Below are 21,098 nucleotides of genomic sequence, written 5' to 3'. Positions count from 1 at the left end.
TCTTAGGCTGCTTTATTCCCTACCCTGGTGTAAGAAACCTAGACACATCTTTCCCCACTGTCAGTTTTAAAGACTGAATCCAGATTGGCTAACTCTCAAATCTCAACTCCAGCTTCATTATTTGATAAGGCTGTGGTATGTTTTTGAGAGAAATTTTCAGTCGATCAGTTGGACTTTATGCATAAATGCTTTAAAATAATGTATGCAAAAATGTGGACTTAAGTTCACCCAGCAGAATATTTCTTGACCAATTTACACTTAACTTCTCCACTTTCATTATTTTAATTGCAAGAAACATTTTTAGCATGTAATTTTCAGTGAATAGAAACCAACCTACATTTATTTTACATTCCCTCTTGCCTTGTGTGCTGCCTAGCACCCTACTTAGAGATACAAAATCTTTATCTCTCAAATTTAGCCCTGACAGTTATTGAAACGTTACAAAATTTGGGGCAATTGTACTGATATACTAACGGGCAGATTACGGACTTTTTTCTAACCCGGTGAATGTACCAGTAACTTTGGTACTTCAGTGTGTCAACTTGGACTTTCACAATACAAAATTCCAAACTACATAATTTGACGAGCAGTTGCACAGCAGTAGAAATGCTTTGGAAAAACTATTTGAGTATCCTTTGCTGACATTTTGGTTTGATTTCTGTCCCAACTTGTTACCTCACTTTTTCTATGCACTGAAGTAATTTTGCTTTTTCTTTGCAGTATCTCTTTAATTAATACACCGTGTGAGCCAGAGCAACTGTTTTAACTCTTTGAATAAGATATGCTTTTGTGCAGTACCAAATATAATCTGTTTACTCAGAGCCAGCTAAACTTTGGATTTTTTGATTGATATGTTGGATAGCAATTTAAGATAGCAACTCCCATTTAAGATTGTTCCTTTTTAAGTACCCATTAATGGTCAAATATTACCTCTGGTTGAAGAATAAACTTGTTGGATGAGGCCACAATAATTCTGTTTGCCTCCTGGCAATTATTGGCAACAAGTTATTAATTAGGGTATTTGGTTATTAATAATTGGAAGATCAAATCGTTTTTTGAAGTATTAGATGGATAAAAATTCAAGTGTTAAATATGGCATTTATTGGGCACTTTTATGTCAATGTTCTGATCTTCTGAGAGAAAACTATTTTGTCTCCCCTTATTTTGTGTGCTTGGTTCTGTCGTGTAAAACAAACTCAGAATGCAAACATACAGGATCAATTCCTGAGGTAGAAAAGGCAGATTCACGGGAAAGCTGTATGAGCCCTAATATACAATACTACTTTAGATATGCCTGCCAAAACCATAAAACGCCAGTGAGAGTAGTTGAGAATGGTCCTGCAAATGTTCTTTTTGGTATACGATGAAATTTAATGGAGAAAAAAAATGTATTTGGTTAGATTTTTCATTTATTGAAATGATGCTTCTGATTGTTATTTGGTTAAGAAATCAAACACATTTAAAATGCAATCAATAATCGATTACTGCGACTCTCCCGGGTGCGGCGATGACCAGCTAGGTTGCACGTTTCGGCAGCTCCCGGTGGAATGGACTTTTGGGCTCTTGATAGGAGCCCCAACGGCAATTTTAACTGCAAAAAACACTGTGCGGTAATCCAGAAGGGAATCCCCCCTGGACACGGATGGAAAAAGAGAGGAAAGTGGCCTGATTGCGGTGGATCCTCTAGAGCAGCGGCCAGGAAGGCAGGCACAAAGCAAGATGGCGTCTGAAGGAGGCAGTTTAATATGGGGCCTTGACCAACAAGAGTTCCTGCGGCGTTGCGTGGAAGAACTCAAAAAGGAGATGAAGAAGGAGCTGTTGGCCCCGATATTACAAGCGATTGAGGGGCTAAAGGAGGAGCAAAAGACCCAGGAACAGGAGCTTCGGGTTGCGAAGGCAAAGGCTGCTGAGAATGAGGACGACATACAGGCCTGGTGGTGAAAACGGAGATGCACGAGGCACAACACAAAAGGTGTGTGGAAAGGCTGGAGGTGCTGGAGAATAACCGGGGGAGGAAGAATTTAAGGATTCTTGGTCTTCCCGAAGGTGTAGAAGGGGCGGACGTCGGGGCGTATGTGAGCACGATGCTGCACTCGTTAATGGGATTGGAGGCCCCGACGGGTCCGCTGGAGGTGGAGGGAGCCTATCGAGTTATGGCGCGAAGACCGAGGGCTGGAGAAATTCCTCGAGCCATAGTGGTGAGATTTCTCCGATATAAGGACAGAGAGATGTCCTCAGATGGGCAAAGAAAACTCGGAGCAGTAGGTGGGAGAACGCGTGATCCGCATATATCAAGATTGGAGTGCGGAGGTGGCGAGAAGGAGGGCAAGCTTTAATCGGGCCAAGGCGGTGCTGCACAAACGGAAGATTAAATTTGGAATGCTGCAACCGGCAAGACTGTGGGTCACACATCAAGTGAAACACCACTACTTCAAAACGGCAGATGAGGCGTGGACATTTATTGTCGAGGAGAAACTGGAGTGAGCAGGCCAGAAAAAGAACGTTTGGGAGAAAGTGGGGGGGGGGGTGAATATGTGGGATGAAGGGGGGGAAAAGAGGGAAGAGATGACTTCCCAAGTTGTTAATCCTGCGGACAGACACTATGCAGAGGCACCGGAGGAGGGACTGTACAGGGAAAGGCAAAGGCTACATGTTGAATTGACTTGTTGACTACGGGTAATGCAGAGGCACAATGGAGGAAGGCACAGGGTGTACAGTACGAATACGGGGAGAAGGCGAGCAGGTTGCTGGCCCACCAACTGAGGAAAAGGGGAGCAGCGAGGGAGATAGGGGGGGGTGAGAGATGAGGAGGGAGAGATGGAGCGGGGAGCGGAGAGAGTGAATGGAGTGTTCAAGGCATTTTACGAAAGATTATATGAAGCTCAGCCCCCGGACGGAAGGAGAGAATGATGTGCTTTCTGGATCAGCTGGAATTTCCTAAGGTGGAGGAGCAGGAGAGGGTGGGACTGGGAGCACAGATTGAGACGGAGGGAGTAGTGAAAGGGATTGGGAGCATGCAGGCGGGGAAGGCCCCGGGACCAGACGGATTCCCAGTTAAATTCTATAGGAAATATATGGACTTGCTGGCCCCGCTACTGATGAGAACCTTTAATGAGGCGAGGGAAAGGGGGCAGCTGCCCCCGACTATGTCAGAGGCAACGATATCGCTCCTCCTAAAGAAGGAAAAAGACCCGCTGCAATGCGGGTCCTACAGGCCCATTTCCCTCCTGAATGTGGACACTAAGATTCTGGCCACGGTAATGGCAATGAGGATAGAGGATTGTGTCCCGGGGGTGGTTCATGAGGACCAAACTGGGTTTGTGAAGGGGAGACAGCTGAATACAAATATACGGAGGCTGCTAGGGGTAATGATGATGCCCCCACCAGAGGGGGAAGCGGAGATAGTGGTGGCGATGGATGCCGAGAAAGCATTTGATAGAGTGGAGTGGGATTATTTGTGGAGGTGCTGAGGAGATTTGGTTTTGGGGATGGGTATATCAGGTGGGTACAGTTGTTGTATAGGGCCCCGATGGCGAGCGTGGTCACGAATGGTCGGGGGTCTGACTATTTTCGGCTCCATAGAGGGACGAGGCAGGGATGTCCTCTGTCCCCGTTATTGTTTGCATTGGCGATTGAACCCCTGGCCATAGCATTGAGGGGTTACAGGAAGTGGAGGGAGTACTCGGGGGATGAAGAACACCGGGTATCTCTGTGTGCGGATGATTTGTTGCTATATGTGGCGGACCCGGCGGAGGGGATGCCAGAGATAATGCGGATACTTGGGGAATTTGGGGATTTTTCAGGGTATAAACTGAACATGGGGAAAAGTGAGTTGTTTGTGGTGCATTCAGGGGAGCAGAGCAGAGAGATAGAGGATTTACCGTTGAGGAAGGTAACAAGGGACTTCCGGTACTTGGGGATCCAGATAGCCAAGAATTGGGGTACATTACACAGGCTTAATTTAACGCGGTTGGTGGAACAGATGGAGGAGGACTTTAAGAGATGGGACATGGTGTCCCTGTCATTGGCAGGTAGGGTGCAGGCCGTTAAAATGGTGGTCCTCCCGAGATTCCTTTTTGTGTTTCAGTGCCTCCCGGTGGTGATCACGAAGGCTTTTTTCAAAAGAATTGAGAAGAGTATTATGAGTTTTGTGTGGGCTGGGAAGACCCCGAGAGTGAGGAGGGGATTCTTGCAGCGTAGTAGGGACAGGGGAGGAGCTGGCACTACCGAGCCTAAGTGAGTACTACTGGGCCGCCAATGTTTCAATGGTGTGTAAGTGGATGGGAGAAGGGGAGGGAGCGGCGTGGAAGAGATTGGAGAGGGCTTCCTGCAGGGGGACTAGCCTACAAGCAATGGTGACGGCACCGTTGCCGTTCTCACCAAAGAAATACACCACAAGCCCGGTGGTGGTGGCTACATTGAAAATTTGGGGGCAGTGGAGACGGCATGGGGGAGGGACGGGAGCTTTGGTGCGGTCCCCGATAAGAAACAATCATAGGTTCGTTCCGGGGAGAATGGACGGGGATTTGGAGCATGGCAAAGAGCTGGGGTAGTACAACTGAGAGATCTGTTTGTAGATGGGACGTTTGCGAGTCTGGGAGCGCTAACGGAAAAATATGGGTTGCCCCAAGGGAATGCATTTCGGTACATGCAAGTGAGGGCTTTTGCGAGGCAACAGGTGAGCGAATTCCCGCAGCTCCCGACGCAGGAGGTGCAGGATAGAGTGATCTCAGAGACATGGGTGGGGATGGTAAGGTGTCGGACATATATAGGGAAATTAGGGACGAGGGGGAGATCATGGTGGATGAGCTGAAGGGGAAATGGGAAGAAGAGCTGGGGGAAGAGATTGAGGAGGGGCTGTGGGCTGATACCCTACGTAGGGTAATCGCATCGTCCTCGTGTGCCAGGCTAAGCCTGATACAATTTAAGGTGTTACACAGGGCGCATATGACTGGAGCACGGCTTAGTAAATTTTTTTGGGTAGAGGATAGGTGTGCGAGATGCTCGAGAGGCCAGCGAATCACACCCACATGTTCTGGTCATGCCCGGCACTACAGGGGTTCTGGGAGGGGGTGGCAAAGGTGCTTTCGAAGGTGGTGGGGGTCCGGGTCGAACCAAGCTGGGGGTTGGCTATATTTGGGGTTGCAGAAGAGCCGGGAGTGCAGGAGGCGAGAGAGGCTGACGTGTTGGCCTTTGCGTCCCTAGTAGCCCAGCGCAGGATATTGTTAATGTGGAAGGAAGCCAAACCCCCGGGTGTGGAGACCTGGATAAACGACATGGCAGGGTTTATAAAGTTAGAACGGATTAAGTTCGTGTTAAGGGGTTCGGCTCAGGGGTTCACCAGGCGGTGGCAACCGTTAGTCGATTACCTCACAGAAAGATAGAGGGAATGGAAAAGAAGTAGACAACAGCAGCAACCCGGGGGGGTGGGGGGGGGGGGGGGGGGGGGGGGGGGGGAGGAGGAATCGGACGGACTCTCAGATGTTATTGTATATGTATAATATGTATAGGTATTTGTTATAGGTAATTGTATATTGGGTTGTTGGATTGTATTTTTGGAGAGTATTTATTTTGGACAAGGCAGTTGCCATTCAGTTTTGTTTTTGTTTATATAGTATTTATTTATTTGTTTAAAAACTGGCCACTGTTATTTATATTGCTTTATTGTTGTGTAAAAGAAACACTACGTACTGTTATGTTTGGCCAAAAATCTTGAATAAAATATATTTTTTAAAAAAATAATCGATTACTTCTGTGTGATACAAATTTTAACCTTTTTTTGATAGTCTGAGATTGGATTTGGGAAGCTAGAAACATACGTTAAGTTGGACAACTTGGAGAGGTGAGTAACTCTGCTGTCTTTCAGTACTTTTCAACTGAAGGTATTGAATAAAGAGATAATTTAACTAAAATGGTAAATTCTAATAATTAATAGAATCATCTGTGCATTAACCTTGAAGGCTGGCACTGCATATTTTTTGTTTAACTACTATGCATTTCACTATGTTGCTAACTGACTGCAATCTGGATCAAGTTTCCAGTAAAAAATTATCATTGGTAAGATGAGCTACATGATTCCAACAATATTTAAGTTCAGTACTCTCCTCCCATCTGGGATACCAAAGCTATTTTTGCTAGGCTATCTGTCAATAATTAAATTTCTCTGCACATAAATTGTCATTGCATGTGCTTTTTTTTAAAGCAAAAATTATACGGTAGATTATTCCAAGTACACATCAATTTTAGCATACTGCGTTAAACATTGAAAAATGTCAGCACTTTCATATGGAGCTCCTTTGTGGTTAAGAAAACCTAACTGGCAGGCTAGGCTCCATACATTATGTATGTTCTTCTAAATATAATATGTATTCTTCTTCCATTACATACAAACATCAGGCCATTTGACTCTTCAGGTCTATTCTGCTATTCAGTATGATCACACCACTATCCTGCCTACTCCCAAAACCCTTGGGAATCAATCTACCTCTGCACTAAAAATATTCAATGACTTTGCCTCTACCACTCTCTGGGAAGAGAGTTCCAGAGAGTCGTGACTGTCTGAGGGAAAATAATTCTCCTAATCTCTGTCTTAAATGGGAGACCCCTTATTTTAAACTGTCCCCTAGTTCTTTGTCTCCCACAAAGAAAGAAAATCCTTTCAGCATCCATTCTGTCAAGCTGCCTCAGGATTTTATATATTTAATTAAGATCACCTCTCACAGTGGATACAGATCCAACCTGTCCAACTTTTCCTCATAAAATAGCTCCCTCATCCCTGGAATCAGTCATGTGCACCTTCTCTGGTGTGCTTCAAATGTAATTTTTTATTTTTTAAATAAGGAGATCAAACCTGTACTCAGTACTCCAGATATGGGGCTGGATTCTCCGATTCTGGGGCTATGTTCCCACGCCGGTGTGGGAATAGTGGCCTTTTACGACAGACAGCATGGCGTAAAAGAGCCACCGATTCCCTGTTTTGCTGGGGACTAGCATACCAGCAGCGTAGAGCACCTGGCTCTAGCTGCCGATACAGCCCAGAGAATTGCCGGGTCCATGGTTGCGCATGCGTGGCCGCTGGCGGACCCGCCCGTGAAATAGTCCCCTCCTTTTGGCCAACTCGCACGCCCCGGACCAATCCCCCACATTGTCCCTAATAAAGTCCCCCCCCCCCCCCCCCCCCCCTGCCCGGGATCAGCCCTCCCCCGACTGTGGCGGTGCTGGACTGAGTCCGCAGCTGCCATGCCGGATTCCCGACGGATGAGACCATGAGAGACCCATGCCATCGGGAACCCGGCCAGTCGGTGGCGGAGCCTTGGGGGGCGGGCCTCAGGCAATGTCCTGAGGCCATCGATAAGTGGCGCGGCGTACTCTGAGTATGTCGCTTTCGAGGGGGCGGGGCATCGCGAAAGCGGTATATATAGGGAACTTAAGATGAAGGAACCCGTAGGGAGCAGTGACCACAATATGATAGAATTTACCCTGCAGTTTGAAGCTGCAATCAGATGTAACGGTATTACAATTAAATAAGGATAGCTACAAACACATGAGGGAGATGCTGGCCAGAGTTGATTTTAAAAGGAGCCTAGCGGGAAGACAGTGGAACAGCAACGGCAGGAGTTTTTTTGGGTTATTTGGGAGGCACAACAGAAATTCATCCCAAGGAAGAAGGTGGAGGACGAGGCATCCATGGTTGACGAGGGATGTCAAGGATAGCAGAACAGCAAAAGTAAAAAACATACAAAGTGGCGAGGATTAGAGGGAAGCCAGAGGATTGGGAATCCTTTAAAAGTCCTATGTTCTATATGGACGATTGTGGAATAGTGTAGATGGGCTTTAGAGTGGTTTCACAGGTCGGCGCAACATCGAGGGCCGAAGGGCCTGTACTGTGCTGTTATGTTCTATGTTCTAAGTGAGCAGAGGACAACTAAAAAAGCAATAAGGGGAGAGAAGATGAAATATGAGTGAAATAGCTAGTAACAGAAGAAGATAGGAAGAGTTTTTTTCAATATATAAAAGGTAAAAGAGAGGCAAAAATAGACATTGGACCACTGGAAAATGTGGCTAGAGAAACAAAGAAATGGCAGAGGAACTGACTAGTTACTTTGCATCAGTCTTCATGGTGGAAGACACCTGTAGGATGCCAAAGCTCCAGGAGAACCAGGGGGCAGAGGTGCAGTGCAGTGGCCATCACTAAGGAGAAGGTTCTGGGGAAACTGAAAGGCCTGAAGGTGGATAAATAACCTGGACCAGATGGACTCCAGCCCATGGTTCTAAAAGAGAACTGTCGTACGGTCTTATGGTATGACCCACAGTTTTCTGGGTCCTTATTCTGCTTTCAAATGAGGCAGATCAACGCCTGAGACAACATCAGGGGAAATGCTCCGAGCCCCTTTGCTTCATTGAAGGCCCTTACCAATAGTAGTCCCAACACCCCCGAGAACTTCTTATAAAATTCCACCGGGTACCCGTCCGGTCCCGGGGTCTTACCCGATTGCATCGCTTCCAACCCCTCTATTACTTCAGGAGCCCAATTCCCCAGGCCCTCCACCAGCTCCTCAACCACCTTCGGGAACTCCAACCCTCCGAGAAACCGCCTCATACCCTCTTCCCCGGCTGACGGTTCCGACTTATCCAATTTCCTACAAAACTCCCTGAACACCCCATTCACCCCCACTGGGTCCAAGACCGTCTTCCCATACCGTGTCCTTCACTTTCCCAATTTCTCTCGCCGCCTCCTGCTTCCTCAGCTGCTGTGCTAACATCCCGCTTGCTTTCTCCCCAAACTCATACACCGCCCCTCTCACACTCCTCAACTGTCCTACCACCTTACCCGTGGATAACAGATCAAATTCCATTTGCAGCCTCTGGCGTTCCTTCAACAGCCCTTCCTCCGGGGTCTCTGCATATCTCCTGTCCACCTGCAGGATTTCTTCCACTATCTTCTTTCTATCTCCACCCGCTCCGCCTTCTATTGCTGAATACTCGGCATCTACCACCCCTCCCAACAACATCTTATCCAGCACAAAGAAATCTATTCGGGAGTACACCTTGAGCACGTGAGTAAAACGAGAATTCTTTCACCCTCTGCCTCCCAAATCTCCACGGATTCACCCCACCATGTGCTCCATGAATCCCCAAAGCTCCTCAGCTGTAGCCGACACCCTTCCCGACCTTGAGCTCGACTGGTCCAGTCTCGGATCCAGGACTGTATTAAAGTTCCCCCCCCCACCAGCATCCGCCTCATAAATACCACATCGTCCCATTTCGGGGCATAGATGTTTACCCAACATCACGGCATCCCCTCCAGTTTCCCGCTTACCATTACATATCTTCCCCAGAGTGAGCCACTACATTGCCCACCTCGAACACCACCCGCTTATTGACTAAAAATCGCCACATACTTTGTTTTAAAGTCCAATCCCGAATAAGATCTTGCCCAACCCATCCCTTCCTCAGCATAATCTGGTCCCCCACCTTCAGATGCATCATCTGTAGCATGGCCCATATCCACCTTCAAACACTTTAAGTGTACGAACACACGGGCCCTGTTAATGGGCCTATTCAATCCTCACACGTTCCATGTGACCAGCTGGCCTGGGGACATGCTGCCCGCCGCCCCCCCCCCCCCCCCCCCCCCCCCCCCCCCCCCCCCCCGCCGATCAATCATAGCCCCTCCTGGGCCAGCCTCCAGCTCGTGCCCGCACCTCCACCGGCCCACCCACCATCATCGATCCTCCTTTCCTTCCACTTTAAAAGCCCTACCTCTGTCAGCAGTACTCGCCCCCCCCCCCCCCCACTAGCCTGGCAGCCCCCACCCATGGCGCCTAGCACCCTACCCCCCCACTGATTTTCCCCCCCCCCTCCCCCGCTTGAACATTAGTGCAAACAAGCAAAAACAACCCCTCCCCAAGCCCAAACAAAGAAACTAACCCCGCATTGCTTAACAAAGAGCAAACCTGAAGCTGAAAAAGAAAGAAATGGCCCCAGACACAAGTTAACAGCACCAAAGTTCAAAGTCCACAACCTCCTGCCAATCCATTGTCTTTAACAAATTCTACCGCCTCCTTCGCCGATCCAAAGTACAATTCCTGGAATTTGTTGGTCACCCACAGACGTGCCGGGTAGAATAGCCCAAACCTCACCCCCTTTTTGTAGAGGGCTGCCTTGACCTTGTTATAGCTTCTTCTCCTCTTGGCCAACTCTGCACCCAGGTCCTGGTACACTCTGATTTCACTGCCCTCCCAGTGCAGCGCCTCGTCTGCCTGGCCCACCTCATAATTCACTCCTTGTCCAGGAACCGGTGCAACCACACCACCATCATCTCGGCGGCTCATTCCCCTGGGGCTTCCTCATTAGGACCCTGTGCGCTCGGTCCACCTCCAAATTCTGTGCAAACACATCCTCTCTGAGCAGCTTCTCCAGCATCCTCTACACATACTGCTCCTCCACTACCCTCGGGCAGACCCACGATCCTTATGTTCTGCCTGCGTGACTGGTTCTCCAGGTCTTCAACCTTGTCCTGGAGCCGCCCCTGCTGGTCCCGCATCCGCCCCATCTCTGCTGTCATTGAGGCGGACTGCTCCCCATGCTACCCAGCCACCTCCTCCCATCTTCTGGATCGCCTGACCCTGGGCCGCCAGCTTCATTTCCATGCGGTCAACCACCGCCTTGATCGAATCCACCGTCCAGGCCAGGCCCTCCATACTCTCCTTCCGTTGCTGGGTGAACCTCTTGATCAAGAAGCTCACCAGCTGGGCCGTCGACCACAGAGCCAGCAGGGCCGTTCCCTGCCCCTCCGCCATCTCCATGTGTGTTACAGGCACTGCATCAGCTCCAACTAACTGATACTCTCTTTTTCAACTGCTTCTGGCCATCAGCTCCATACACCAGAGGGTCAATCTCTTCCACACGCTCTCCTGCACCTTTTTTCTGCCTCACTTCCACCTGATAACCGGGGAAAAGGTCCGAAAAAAAACACCACGTGTGAGAGCCACCAAATGTGCGACCACTCCATGGCCGTCACTGGAAGTTCAATCAGCAAACGTTTTAATCGTGCCCTTGACATTTAAGTTTAAATCACTCATAAAAACCACAAAAAAGCAGGAATGTAGTACTGATTCTTGAAAACCCCCACTGGAAACAGCCTTCTGGTCACAAAAACACTCATTATCATTCCCTTTTGTCCCCTTCCACCTGAGTCAATTGTTAGATTAAACGTACCGCTTTCCCTGGAATCCCATGGACTTTTACTTTTCGGAACTGTCTGCCCAGTGAAACTTTTCCAAAAATCTTGCTAAAGTCCATGTTGACTATCCTGAACTAGCTACCCTCATTAGCTCCTTGATACCTCAAAATATTCAATCAATGTAATCCGATACGAACTTGTCAGAACAAATCCATGCTGACTGTCCTTTATTTATCAGTTCCTTTCTAAATGACGCTATGTACTGCCCCTCACAAGCTTTTTAATTATACTGTTCTGCCAGGTTTTAGGCTGACTTCGCTTTATTGCTCAAGCTATTTCTTTTCTCCCTTTTTAAACAGTGTGACTATGATAATCTATTAAATAGCAGTCTCAGAAGATGATACCATCTAACAAACATCCAGATTTCTTTAAACAAGTTTTAAAAAAATCTTGCAGTGTTGTGTACCTTTCAATGCCACTTTTTGCATTGATTCACCTTTGCCTTGACTTCTAAAATAATTTGGCAAGGTGCTGCATGAAAGGCTACTTCAGCATAAAACAGTGAGGATCCAGGTTTAAACTTGAAAATTAGCGAGAAAAGGTGAATGCAATTCAACAGTAAACTAGCAGGGATTGACTCCAATATGGCAGCCTGGTAACTCATGAAGAGTTGAACAAAAAATGAAGGTTGCCAGATAATACAGGTAAACTTTGGTAAAGATACAAGTGCAGTGAACTGTAATACAAATTTTAAAAATGGGTGATGTATGCATTTCATAAATGGCATTGAAATAGCTAAGGATGCTGTTGAATGCGTTTTTCGTAGATTCCATCCAACGCATCTAAGCATTGCATAGCCAGAGTAAACCAGAACAAATTGAAATAGTGAACTAAAACTCTGAGGAAATTCCAATCAAACACTATGGTGTTATGCTTCAGGAGATTGAGAATCTCCTGTCAGATAGTCACAGAAATCTTTGGTCTCTTCACTGAAGACCTCTCATCTCGCAGCACTCTGCTCACCATGTCCAACAACTAGCAGTCAAATTTACTCTAGCCTTCAACTTCTTCATTCCTGGTTCCTTCCAAGAATCAGCTGCGAACCTTAGTGATGTCTTGCAAACGGCTGCATATCACTCTTATCACGGAGGTCACCAATGTTCTCTGTAAGAGTTCAATAGTACATTTAATTCCGGACACACACGGCCTTACAGGCAGTGGCCATTCCTGGGTTCCTGCAGGCATAGGACATCATTGATTGATTGCACCCAAATGGCCATCAAGACACCAAGTGACCAGCCAGTGAAATTTATAATAGGCTTCCACTCCCTTAACGTTCACCTTGTCTGTGACAACAACCACGGCTTCCACCATGTGTCCATTTACTTTCCTGGCAGCTTCCATAACTCACCTTATGAGAGACCAAAATAGGGGCTGGTTTAACTTACTGGGCTAAATCGCTGGCTTTTAAAACAGACCAAGGAAGGCCAGCAGCACGGTTCAATTCCCGTACCAGCCTCCCCGAACAGGCGCCGGAATGTGGCGACTAGGGGCTTTTCACAGTAACTTCATTGAAGCCTACTCGTGACAATAAGCGATTTTCTTTTCATTTCATTTTCATTTCATTTCATTCATATGGGAGATGCAACCATAGCCATCTCACTTGGAAAACCATTGGGCGGGCCATCAAGCTTCTGAAGATACAGTTCTGGTACCAACATCGTAAGGTGAAAGCTTTTAATGAATAAGACTCCTGTGTGGTTAAGTAATAGCACACTGGAATTGTGTAGCTATCCAGGGCCACATTTATGTAGGGAGCGAAGGGGGTGCTTGTGGTTGCATAAGACTTGTTTTTCTTGTGTCAACTATTTTAAGTGAAATTTACCGTTTTTATTTTGAAGTATCTTTAGCTTGTTAATATATCAGTTTGGATATGTGTTAAAGTAAAAGCTACAAAAAGTTGAATCTTGTTGGTCATTTATTAATTTGGGAGACATTCAATAAATTTGGTTATTTTGGCTTACAGTGTCCCTACAGGGAACATGACCATGCTTAATCAGTACCCGTAACCGAGAATATTTGATGAGACTGTCCAAATTAGCAAGTAAATATTTGGTGCAATTCACTACCATGGATGAATATGTTGCTTCTACTTATTGTTCCTTATTACAGGGTACCTATGCAACGGTGTTTAAGGGAAGAAGTAAACTGACTGATAACCTGGTAGCACTGAAAGAAATCAGGCTGGAGCATGAAGAAGGCGCGCCTTGCACAGCAATACGGGAAGGTAACGTAATTCTAATGTATGTAATGCCTTTACCATTTAACCGGTGTTTGTTTTTTTATTAATTCACGGGATGTAGGCATTGCTGGCCAGATCGGCATTTATAGCCCATCCCTAATTGCCCTTGAGAAGGTGGTGGTGAGCTGCCGCCTTAAACTGCTGAAGTCCCTGAGGTATAGGTACACCCACAGTGCTGTTACGGAGGGAGTTCCAGGGTTTTAACCTTGCCGTTTTAATAAAGCCGTTATAAACAAATGGTAAATTTCACAAGTTGTCAATATATTTATTTGGAAGTCCAATACCCACTTCAAATAAAATGTTTTGCATTAAGGTGTGATTTACATTGAAACCAAAAGGATATTTATTGCTGGTTTTCTTTGTCTCTCTAGTCTCGTTATTGAAGGATCTGAAGCATGCAAACATAGTCACTTTACATGATATTATTCACACAGAAAAGTCATTGACACTAGTATTCGAATACTTGGTAAGGTTTGTTCTTGTACAATTTGGGTTGGCCATTGTTTGTGAAAAATTACTACTAGGAGAAATGAAGGAGTCTGACTTCACATTTTGAATTTTGACATTTTTAGGACAAGGACCTGAAACAATACATGGATGACTGTGGAAGCATAATGAGCATGCACAATGTGACGGTGAGGACTAAAATGAACCAACAACCGCTGTGAATCATTTGTTGCATGCAAGTGCTGTTAGATTAATCTTACTGCTTTGCCTTGCAGATATTTTTATTCCAGATTTTACGAGGGTTGGCCTACTGTCATAAGCGGAAAGTGTTGCACCGAGACCTGAAACCTCAGAATCTGCTGATAAATGATAAAGGAGAACTGAAGCTTGCTGATTTTGGTATGAAGCAATAATTAAACACTACATGCTGGTGATAAGTTCCATAATTCATTCTACATCATAACTGTATTATTAAATTCTCATTTAACAAAAATTGCGCCTTGGGGATGGGGGGGGATGTGACTCCTGTACAACCCCATGAAAGATAATTATGCTTTTGGTAGTCAGGTGAATTTACCCTCACTTAATGAGGGGGAAAAGGGTCATGTGCCAAGCCTTCATTTTCGTGTTAGTTGGCAGGAAGCCTGTTTGCCTTCTATGCATCATTTTTACCAGTTTAGAACAACCAGTATCGGTTAACGTTTGCCTAAATATTGTGTTTGGTCTTTCAGGGCTATTGTTTGACATCAATGCCTGCCAAGTGATTGAAGTGTTCAGCTCCCTGAATAATACATTGACTCCATTGATGTAGCCTTCTGAACTGCCCAAAGCAAAGATTTCAGTTTCTGAGCTGACACCAATTCATGTTAGTTCCAATACCAAAATACAGGCATGGTCTGCATTATAGTAGCAGCCAATTAATGCTGGTATTCCTCCTGAATGTTTTTAAAGCAATTTGAGAAACAATTTTCCTATAAGATTTGTTCTATTGAACAGCTTTATGCAAAAAGGTGTTATTATATCAATTCAAGCTGGAGAGTTGTATAGGGTGGCAGGGAACTCATGATGGAGGAACTGGATAACATCAGAATGGCATTATTGTTGTTCAACAACAGGTGTAAAGGCCACCTGAGTAGTAGATTAAATTAGAAACAAAAGACCCATTTTGTTCAACACAAAATTATTTTATTTTTCCCCGCCCTTTTTCTCCGAAGTGGATGGACAAATAAGGATAAGCAGTCTTACAAAGAAGGACCAGCATTGAATTGTGTGTCAAGTGTGCAATCGTAACTAAGCAGAGCCCTGATAATGGGGGACTCCAATCTTGCCTGGTGCAGGAGGACTAGAGGTACGCTAATGTACTGCTACTTAAAGAGGAGAGAAGCCAGAGTAATTACTGATCAGTCAGCTCAGTGATTGACAAATTGTTGAATAAAATCATTGATAAACCCAGCAACTACAGGCCAGTCAGTTTAATACTAGTGATGGAAAAGCTTTAGGAGACAAAATCTCGGACAAAATTATCACTTGGGACAATTGCAGATTAATTGGCAAAAGCCAGCATGGATTTGTATAAGGCAAATTTGATTGAGCTTTTTGATGTGATTTGTGAGGATGATGAGGTTGATGTGATGTGTATGGACTTTCAAAAGGCATTTGATGAAGTGCCATGGAATAAACTTGTCAGCAGAGTTGATGTCCATGGAATAAATGGAAAGCAGCAACAGGAAATGGAGAGTAGCAAGGATACAAAGTTGGCTGAGTGACAGCAAGCAGAGAATAATGGTGAAGAGTTGTTTGGGGAATTGGAGCACGGTATACAGTGGAGTTCCACAGGGATCAGAATTAGGACCACAGCTTTTCCAAATATATATTTTGACCGAAATGTGACCAAGGCACAATTTCAAATTTGCAGATGACGCAAAGCTTGGGAGTATTGTGACTATGAGGAGGTTAGTGATAGACTTTAAGGGGATATAGGCTGGTGGAAGGGATGGAATTAAGCAGAATGGGCACATCAGATAACATTTTATGAAGTGTGAAGTGGTATATTTTGGTAGCAAGAATGAGGAAAGGCAATATAAAATAAAAGTACACAATTACAAAGTGGATACAAGAACAGAGAACCTCGGAGTATATATGCACAAGTCGTTGAAAGTGGCGGAACAGGTTGAGAGAGCGATAGAAAAGGTAAATGGGATTATAGGAAATGAGTTGGCCATCCAGCCCCTCAAGCCTGCTTTGCCATTCAACTGGAGATTTACCTCAGCACCATTTTTCCACACGATCCATCTTCACTTGATGCCGTTAATATCTAAAAATCTATTGATCTCTGTCTTGAACATAGTCTTTTTAAAAATAAATTTAGAGTACCCAATTCATTTTTTCCAATTAAGGGGCAATTTAGCGTGGCCAATCCACCTACCCTGCACATCTTTGGGTTGTGAGGGCAAAACCCACGCAAACACGTGGAGAATGTGCAAACTCAACACGGACAGTGACCCAGAGCCTGGATCGAACCTGGGACCTCGGCACCATGAGGCAGTCTTGAACATACTCATGACTGAAATTCTGCAACCCTCTGAAGTAGAGAAATCCAAAGTTTCACCACCCTCTGAGTGAAAATATTTCTTGTCATCTCAGTCCTGAATGACCTAACCTTAATTCACAGACAATGGCCCAGATTTTCATACTCTAGTAAGGAACATTTCTGGCTTGGCCTGCCCACCTCTGGAGAAGGTGCCTGCAAAGGCAGGATCTTGACTGCTGGGGCAAGGTGGGGGCTGGAGTTGGGTAGGCCGACCTGGGAAACTGTGGAGGCAGTCATGGGCTATCGGGTGCGGAGTCGGGCTGTTTAAAAGGCCCACATGAGTGCTGCGGGACTTTGACCCATTTAAAATAAAACACAGGCTCTCCATCCCTCACACCCCCTTCACCTTCCAAACACTCCCCATGCCCCATCCATGCCATCTCATGCCCCATATGCTAAGCTCTGCCCTTCTGCCCACACCCATAGACCCTCTTGCCACCTATGCCAAGCTATGTCACTTCCATGCCCATGGACCCTCAGTTTTTTGTTTTTCTTTTCTTTTCATTGATTTTCTTTATTAATGTATATATTTTTTAAGAATTTAGAGTACCCAATTCTCTCTTTTTTCAATTAAGGGGTATTTAATAATAATACTCGCTTATTGTCACAAGTAGGCTTCAATTAAATTACTGTGAGAAGCCCCTAGTCGCCACGTTCCAGCGCCTGTTCGGGGAGGCTGGTACAGGAATTGAACCCACGCTGCTGGCTTTGTTCTGCATTACAAAGCAGCTGTTTAGCCCACTGTGCTCAACCAGCCCCTTATAGCATGGCCAATCCACCTACACTGCACATCTTTGGTTTTGGGGTGAGACCTGTTGCCTTTTCTTTCCTATACTCTTTTCTCTGTCCTTTCTGTGGCTCTATTCCAATTATGGCAATTAGTGAATTTGCCCTTCTCTCTATGTTATTTATATCTGCATGCTTAGAGTCGCCAGGTATCAAATGATACCACCACAAGTTTCAACCGGCTATCGATCAATGAGTCAAACACCAGTTAGTTAGTTCAAGGTCAAGGGTACTTTATTTACACACAATTAGTCGAAGATTAATCATAGATTATCATAGAATTTACAGTGCAGAAGGACGCCATTCGGCCCATCGAGTCTGCACCGGCTCTTAGAAAGAGCACCCCACCCAAGGTCAACACCTCCACCCAACACTAAGGGCAATTTTGGACACTAAGGGCAATTTATCATGGCCAATCCACCTAACCTGCACATCTTTGGACTGGGAGGAAACCGGAGCACCCGGAGGAAACCCACGCAGACACTGGGAGGATGTGCAGACTCCGCACAGACACTGACCCAAGCCAGAATCGAATCTGGGACCCTGGAGCTGTGAAGCAATTGTGCTATCCACAATGCTACCGTGCTGCCCTTAAGAACAAATTAATCCACACTATATCATTCTACAGTAATCCATGTACCTATCCAATAGCTGCTTGAAGATCCCTAATGTTTCCGACTCAACTACTTCCACAGGCAGTGCATTCCATGCCCCCACTACTCTCTGGGTAAAGAACCTACCTCTGACATCCCCCCTATATCTTCCACCATTCACCTTAAATTTATGTCCCCTTGTAATGGTTTGTTCCACCTGGGGAAAAAGTCTCTGACTGTCTACTCTATCTATTCCCCTGATCATGTTATAAGCCTCTATCAAGTCGCTCCTCATCCTTCTCCGTTCTAATGAGAAAAAGCCTAGCACCCTCAACCTTTCCTCGTAAGACCTACTCTCCATTCCAGGCAACATCTTGGTAAATCTCCTTTGCACCTTTTCCAAAACATCCACATCCTTCCTAAAATGAAGCGACCAGAACTGTACACAGTACTCCAAATGTGGCCTTACCAAAGTTTTGTACAGCTGCATCATCACCTCACGGCTCTTAAATTCTATCCCTCTGTTAATGAACGCTAGCACACCATAGGCCTTCTTCACAACTCTATCCACTTGAGTGGCAACTTTCAAAGATGTATAAACATAGACCCCAAGATCTCTCTGCTCCTCCACATTGCCAAGAACTCTACCGTTTACCCTGTATTCCGCATTCATATTTGTCCTTCCAAAATGGACAACCTCACACTTTTAAGGGTTAAACTCCATCTGCCACTTCTCAGCCCAACTCTGTATCCTATCTATGTCTCTTTGCAGCCGACAACAACCCTCCTCACTATCCACAACTCCACCAATCTTCGTATCGTCTGCAAATTTACTGACCCACCCTTCAATTCCCTCATCCAAGTCATTAATGAAAATCACAAACAGCAGAGGACCCAGAACTGATCCCTGCGGTACACCACTGGTAACTGGAATCCAGGCTGAATATTTGCCATCCACACCACTCTCTGACTTCCATCGGTTAGCCAGTTCGTTATCCAACTGGCCAGATTTCCCACTATCCCATGCCTCCTTACTTTCTCCATAAGCCTACCATGGGGAACCTTATCAAATGCCTTACTAAAATCCATGTACACTACATCCACTGCTTTACCTTCATCCACATGCTTGGTCACCTCCTCAAAGAATTCAATAAGACTTGTAATGCAAGACCTACCCCTCACAAATCCGTGCTGACTATCCCTAATCAAGCAGTGTCTTTCCAGATGCTCAGAAATCCTATCCTTCAGTACCCTTTCCATTACTTTGCCTACCACCGAAGAAAGACTAACTGGCCTATAATTCCCAGGGTCCCTTTTTTGAACAGGGGCACGACATTCGCCACTCTTCAATCCCCTGATACCACCCCTGTTGACAGTGAGGACAAAAAGATCATTGCCAACGGCTCTGCAATTTCATCTCTTGCTTCCCATAGAATCCTTGGATATATCCCGTCAGGCCCGGGGGACTTGTCTATCCTAAAGTTTTTCAAAATGGCCAACACATCTTCCTTCCTAACAAGTATTTCCTCGAGCTTACCAGTCTGTTTCACACTGTTCTCTCCAACAATATAGCCCCTCTCATTTGTAAATACAGAAGAAAAGTACTCGTTCAAGACCTCTCCTATCTCTTCAGACTCAATACGCAATCTCCCGCTACTGTCCTTGATCAGACCTACCCTCGCTCTAGTCATTCTCATATTTCTCACATATGTGTAAAAGGCCTTGGGGTTTTCCTTGATCCTACCCGCCAAAGATTGTTCATGCCCTCTCTTAGCTCTCCTAATCCCTTTCTTCAGTTCCCTCCTGGCTATCTTGTATCCCTCCAGCGCCCTGTCTGAACCTTGTTTCCTCAGCCTTACATAAGTCTCCTTCTTCCTCTTAACAAGACATTCAACCTCTCTTGTCAACCATGGTTCCCTCACTCGACCATCTCTTCCCTGCCTGACAGGGACATACATATCAAGGACACGTAGTACCTGTTCCTTGAACAAGTTCCACATTTCACTTGTGTCCTTCCCTGACAGCCTATGTTCCCAACTTATGCACTTCAATTCTTGTCTGACAACATTGTATTTACCCTTCCTCCAATTGTAAACCTTACCCTGTTGCACGCACCTATCCCTCTCCATTGCTAAAGTGAAAGTCACAGAATTGTGGTCACTATCTCCAAAATGCTCCCCCACTAACAAATCTATCACTTGCCCTGGTTCATTACCAAGTACCAAATCCAATATTGCCTCCCCTCTGGTCGGACAATCTACATACTAAGTTAGAAAAGCTTCCTGGACACACTGCACAAACATCACCCCATCCAAACTATTTGATCTAAAGAGTTTCCACTCAATGTTTGGGAAGTTGAAGTCACCCATGACTAATACCCTGTGACTTCTGCACCTTTCCAAAATCTGTTTCCCAATCTGTTCTTCCACATCTCTGCTACTATTGGGGGGCCTATAGAAAACTCCTAACAAGGTGACTGCTCCTTTCCTATTTCTGACTTCAACCCATACTACCTCCGTAGGCAGATACTCCTCGAACTGCTTTCTGCAGCTGTTGTACTATCTCTAATTAACAATGCCACCCCCCCCCCCCCACCTCTTTTACCACCCTCCCTAATCTTATTGAAACATCTATAACCAGGGACCTCCAACAACCATTTCTGCCCCTCTTCTATCCAAGTTTCCGTGATGGCCACCACATCGTAGTCCCAAGTACCGATCCATGCCTTAAGTTCACCCACCTTATTCCTGATGCTTCTTGCGTTGAAGTATACACACTTCAACCCATCTCCGTGCCTGCAAGTACTCTCCTTTGTCAGTGTTCCCTTCCCCACTGCCTCATTACACGCTTTGGCGCCCTGAATATCGGCTACCTTAGTTGCTGGACTACACATCCAGTTCCCATTTCCCTGCCAAATTAGTTTAAACCCTCCCGAAGAGTACTAGAAAACCTCCCTCCCAGGATATTGGTGCCCCTCTGGTTCAGATGCAACCCGTCCTGCTTGTACAGGTCCCACCTTCCCCAGAATGCGCTCCAATTATCCAAATACCTGAAGCCCTCCCTCCTACACCATTAGCCACGTGTTCAGCTGTACTCTCTCCCTATTTCTAGCCTCGCTATCACGTGGCACCGGCAACAAACCAGAGATGACAACTCTGTCTGTCCTGGCTTTTAACTTCCAGCCTAACTCCCTAA

General features: G+C 45.8%; 1 protein-coding gene across 1 annotated transcript in view; it reads left to right on the top strand.

Annotated features, from left to right (window-relative positions):
* cdk17 (cyclin dependent kinase 17) overlaps positions 1-21,098 on the top strand; it is a 334,713-nt gene that overhangs the window by 212,416 nt on the left and 101,199 nt on the right. Inside the window, 5 exon segments of the mRNA XM_072471934.1 lie at positions 5,787-5,846; positions 13,358-13,472; positions 13,859-13,953; positions 14,060-14,122; positions 14,210-14,333. Of these exon segments, the coding sequence (XP_072328035.1) occupies positions 5,787-5,846; positions 13,358-13,472; positions 13,859-13,953; positions 14,060-14,122; positions 14,210-14,333 (457 nt within the window).

The sequence above is a fragment of the Scyliorhinus torazame genome, chromosome 13 (genome assembly GCF_047496885.1).
Source record: "Scyliorhinus torazame isolate Kashiwa2021f chromosome 13, sScyTor2.1, whole genome shotgun sequence".
NCBI classification, from domain to species: Eukaryota; Metazoa; Chordata; class Chondrichthyes; order Carcharhiniformes; family Scyliorhinidae; genus Scyliorhinus; species Scyliorhinus torazame.
This window is presented reverse-complemented; position numbering and strand designations above follow the sequence as displayed.